At 41.9% G+C, this 3,749-nt stretch overlaps 1 protein-coding gene across 1 annotated transcript; it reads right to left on the bottom strand.

Annotated features, from left to right (window-relative positions):
* Nucleotides 1-264: 264 nt before the first annotated feature.
* Nucleotides 265-3,164, bottom strand: LOC311121794 (GTPase IMAP family member 9-like). Its single transcript, XM_084196244.1, has 3 exons — nt 3,111-3,164; nt 2,476-2,559; nt 265-1,347 (listed from the first exon to the last, which is right to left on the bottom strand). Exons 2-3 carry the CDS (start codon nt 2,555-2,557, stop codon nt 542-544), a joined length of 888 nt encoding a protein of 295 aa, XP_084052370.1. The 5' UTR covers nt 2,558-2,559; nt 3,111-3,164; the 3' UTR covers nt 265-541.
* Between the last annotated feature and the right edge of the window lie 585 nt (nt 3,165-3,749).

The following is a 3,749-nucleotide window of genomic DNA, read 5'->3' as shown; positions in this document are numbered from 1 at the left end:
GGTAGAGGGAGACTACAGACCAGGAAGGGAGGATAGAGGGAGGGTAGAGGGAGACTACAGACCAGGAAGGGAGGGTATAGGGAGGGTAGAGGGAGACTACAGACCAGGAAGGGAGGGTAGAGGGAGGGTAGAGGGAGACTACAGACCAGGAAGGGAGGATAGAGGGAGGGTAGAGGGAGACTACAGACCAGGAAGGGAGGGTAGATGGAGAACATAGACCAGGGAGGGTAGAGGGAGGGTAGATAGAACGGTACTGTAGATATTCAGAAACCTAGAATGTCTTTACCCATTCTAATGTATCTCTAAGTTTATGAAACATGATTTGTAGAGTTCTGATTTTTCTGTTTGTTTTTGTTGAATTATAAACAGCATCCTATGTTATTATCCCTGAGCCTTTGAATGATTAACATGTTAAAAACTGATCATATTAGAAAGTGATGAACAATCCCTGTGAATGTCATTGTTCAGTATTAATCTACTGCTACTACTTGAGTGGTATTTTACACTGCCACCTCTTCGTCATCTTTACTTACTGAGAATCTTATAAAAGTTCAACTACAACGTCAACTACCTCTTTTGCAAGTAGAGCAACTCCAACTGGAATTGCTGCTGGTCCTGCTACCACCGCTGTGACAACAGTTGCTAATAATCCCCCAACCCTTCCCCATAGGTCCTTTGACTTCTTCTTCTTAATCTCCTCCTGTTTCTTCTCCTCCTCCTCTTCAATCTTCCTCTGGACCTCCTGGTATATCTCATTGGTGTAGTGTTGTCCTCCATTCTTCACCACCATCTTATCTATCTTCTCCAGCAGCTCTGTGACCTGAGTGTTGTCATTCTTCTTTTTATTATTGAAGACATGACTTCTGCCCCTAAAGACCATGAAGAGTTTCATAAGCTCCTCACTCTCATTCACAAAGTCCTCCAATGATTTGTCCTCCAGCTGGTCTCCTCCGGTGAACAGAATGATGGTGTACTTTGACGCCTCTTCTCCAAAGTTCTCCTGGATCCACTTCACAGTGTTCCTCTCCTCCTCTGTGAATCTCACCCCCAGTCTGATCACCAGCAGGAAGGCGTGGGGTCCTGGGACTGACTCATTGATGGCCTTTTCTATTTCACTTTTCATCTCTGCTTTAGACAGTGTTGTGTCATAGAGTCCAGGGGTGTCGATGACGTCAATCTTCCTCCCATCCACCTCTCCACTCTGTTTCTCACACTGTGTAGTTACAGACTCAAAGGAAGAGTCCACTTTAAACGCCTCTCTCACCAGGATGGTGTTTCCTGTTGCACTCTTCCCTGATCCAGTCTTCCCTACCAGAACTATCCTCAGTTCAGAGGGCTGCCCTGAATCTGTAAAAACAGACAAGAAGTGCTTGAGTTGATAGCGATTGTCTAACATTAAACAAACGTTTCTGTCATTGTTGTTCGGAACCCCCTTCTCACAAGTTGTTGTCAAGTTCACCACCCCTCACCCCGTCCGTTGGTTGCGCCTGTTTCCCAGTCTGCTCTGTAAGGAGATTTGTTTAACACTTGATAACACTTGATTTAGCCTACATCATCGTCCATATTCAGTCTGATTGGCTGAAAGGCAGCAGAGAGAAGAAGAAAATACTTCAGTCTGATTGGCTGATAGGCAGCAGAGAGAAGAAGAAAAGACTTCAGTCTGATTGGCTGATACGCCCAGCAGAGAGACGAAGAAAATACTTCAGTCTGATTGGCTGATAGGCAGCAGAGAGAAGAAGAAAAGACTTCAGTCTGATTGGCTGATACGCCCAGCAGAGAGAAGAAGAAAATACTTCAGTCTGATTGGCTGATATGCCCAGCAGAGAGAAGAAGAAAATACTTCAGTCTGATTGGCTGATAGGCAGCAGAGAGAAGAAGGAAATACTTCAGTCTGATTGGCTGATAGGCAGCAGAGAGAAAAAGAAAATACTTCAGTCTGATTGGCTGATAAGCAGCAGAGAGAAGAAGAAAAGACTTCAGTCTGATTGGCTGATAGGCAGCAGAGAGAAGAAGAAAAGACTTCAGTCTGATTGGCTGATACGCCCAGCAGAGAGACGAAGAAAATACTTCAGTCTGATTGGCTGATAGGCAGCAGAGAGAAAAAGAAAAGACTTCAGTCTGATTGGCTGATAACCAGCAGAGAGAAGAAGAAAAGACATGTAAATCACAATCAGTGAAATAAATTAATCTAACTAGCAGATTAACATCTATCATCAACATCAATGATCAGCTGATAGCCTGCCTTCTTTTCCCCATGTCAATCATGTCTTTAGGAGGCAATGAACTAGTTTGTAATGATGAGTGTGTTGCAGAAATAAATAGGCCTATGCTTGAAAATGTACGCTACAGGGGCATTTGTTATTTTCTAAATGTTGCCCTTTTTTTATTTTGAGCACCTGCCCCCTGAAAGCTCTATGCACGGCCCTGGTGTGTGTATGTGAATGCACGTGTGTGTGCACGTGTGTGTTATTGTACCTTGGCATTGACCAGTGAAGTCTTGCAGACAGAGTGTCAACAGGAACAGAATCTTTAGAGTCCCTCCTCTTCCTCGTTCCATCGCTGATACAGTTGGCCAATCAAAAACATAGAAACAGATGATGACCTCATTACAAAAAACAAAGTCCATATGAACTAAATTAGAATTTCTTCTCGGCTATTTCACTTGAAAACAATGTGAACTATAAAAAGAGTAATGCTATGTGGTGTAACTGTCGTAAAACATAGTACATTCCCTAACAACGTAGCCTACATCAGGTAAACATAATGTACTCATTTAGGGTGTATCAAATGACATTCTAAACATGTGTATCATTCTACAGTTTACATTCTGCTACGTGTTGGGATCAGATGGACCAGTTCAAGATAAATGTTTCAGATAAAAGTGAAAAACATCATTCTCCTTTCATTGTTATACAATTTTAAACCATATGTATGAATACAAACATATCGAAGAATGTGATTGTTGACATCCGAATCGTTTGATCATATATGCATAAATGTCAACAAACCTGGTATCAATGAATGTTTACTTAATGTTGTACAGTTATTAAAATACTGTACAATAGATTGTTGTACATTTAATTAGTAAGGTAGTTAAGTTGAATACTCACTTTTAGTGTAGTTGCACGTATCTGTTAATTGTCCCCTGTTGTGACAGTGAGAGGTGAAGCTATGTGCTGCACCTTATAGTCTTGAGTTAAGTTTCGTTTCATCTGTAACCAGTCATTTCTAGCCAATGAGAGAAGTAATTCACCACAGGACAGGCAGAGGCTGAATTCTTATTGGGTGTCACTACTATCAACCTCCTACTGACACCTTAGAACCTTGGATAAGCCACAACTCAACCCAGAATCAGAAGATAGGTCACATCTCTGGGGAAAATGAAACGTGTCGGACACATAGATACCTCCTTCTGGGAAAAAAAGGTTCAAAATAAAACTGCATTTTCAAATGTAACTATACAGTTGGTTAGCCTGGTCCCAGATCTGTTTGTGCTCTTTCCAACTCCATTGATCACTATCAAGCTATGACAATAAGTGACAATGAGTTGGAATGATAGCACAAACAGACTGACACTCAGGCTCATAGTTGCCTAGGTCTTCTAATGTAATTGTTTTGTCCTGCTCAGTGGTGAGCCTCTAAACTTATAGAAAAAAAAACATGCTATCTATGAAGCTGTCCCCATAGAAGAACCCTATAAAGAACCCTTTTTGGTTCCAGGTAGAACCGTTTCGGTTCCAGGTAGAACC

This window comes from Coregonus lavaretus, assembly GCF_964263955.1.
Source record: "Coregonus lavaretus genome assembly, contig: HAP1_SCAFFOLD_171, whole genome shotgun sequence".
NCBI classification, from domain to species: Eukaryota; Metazoa; Chordata; class Actinopteri; order Salmoniformes; family Salmonidae; genus Coregonus; species Coregonus lavaretus.
Note: the sequence above shows the minus strand (reverse complement) of the source record. Positions and strands in the feature narration are given on the sequence as shown.

Coding starts and splice junctions, on each gene's coding strand:
- LOC311121794 (XM_084196244.1), bottom strand. CDS start 2,557: ATGGAACGAGGAAGAGGAGGGACTCTAAAGATTCTGTTCCTGTTGACA. Junction 1,348..2,475: donor CTTCACTGGTCAATGCCAAG/GTACAATAACAC, acceptor CTGTTTTTACAG/ATTCAGGGCAGCCCTCTGAA.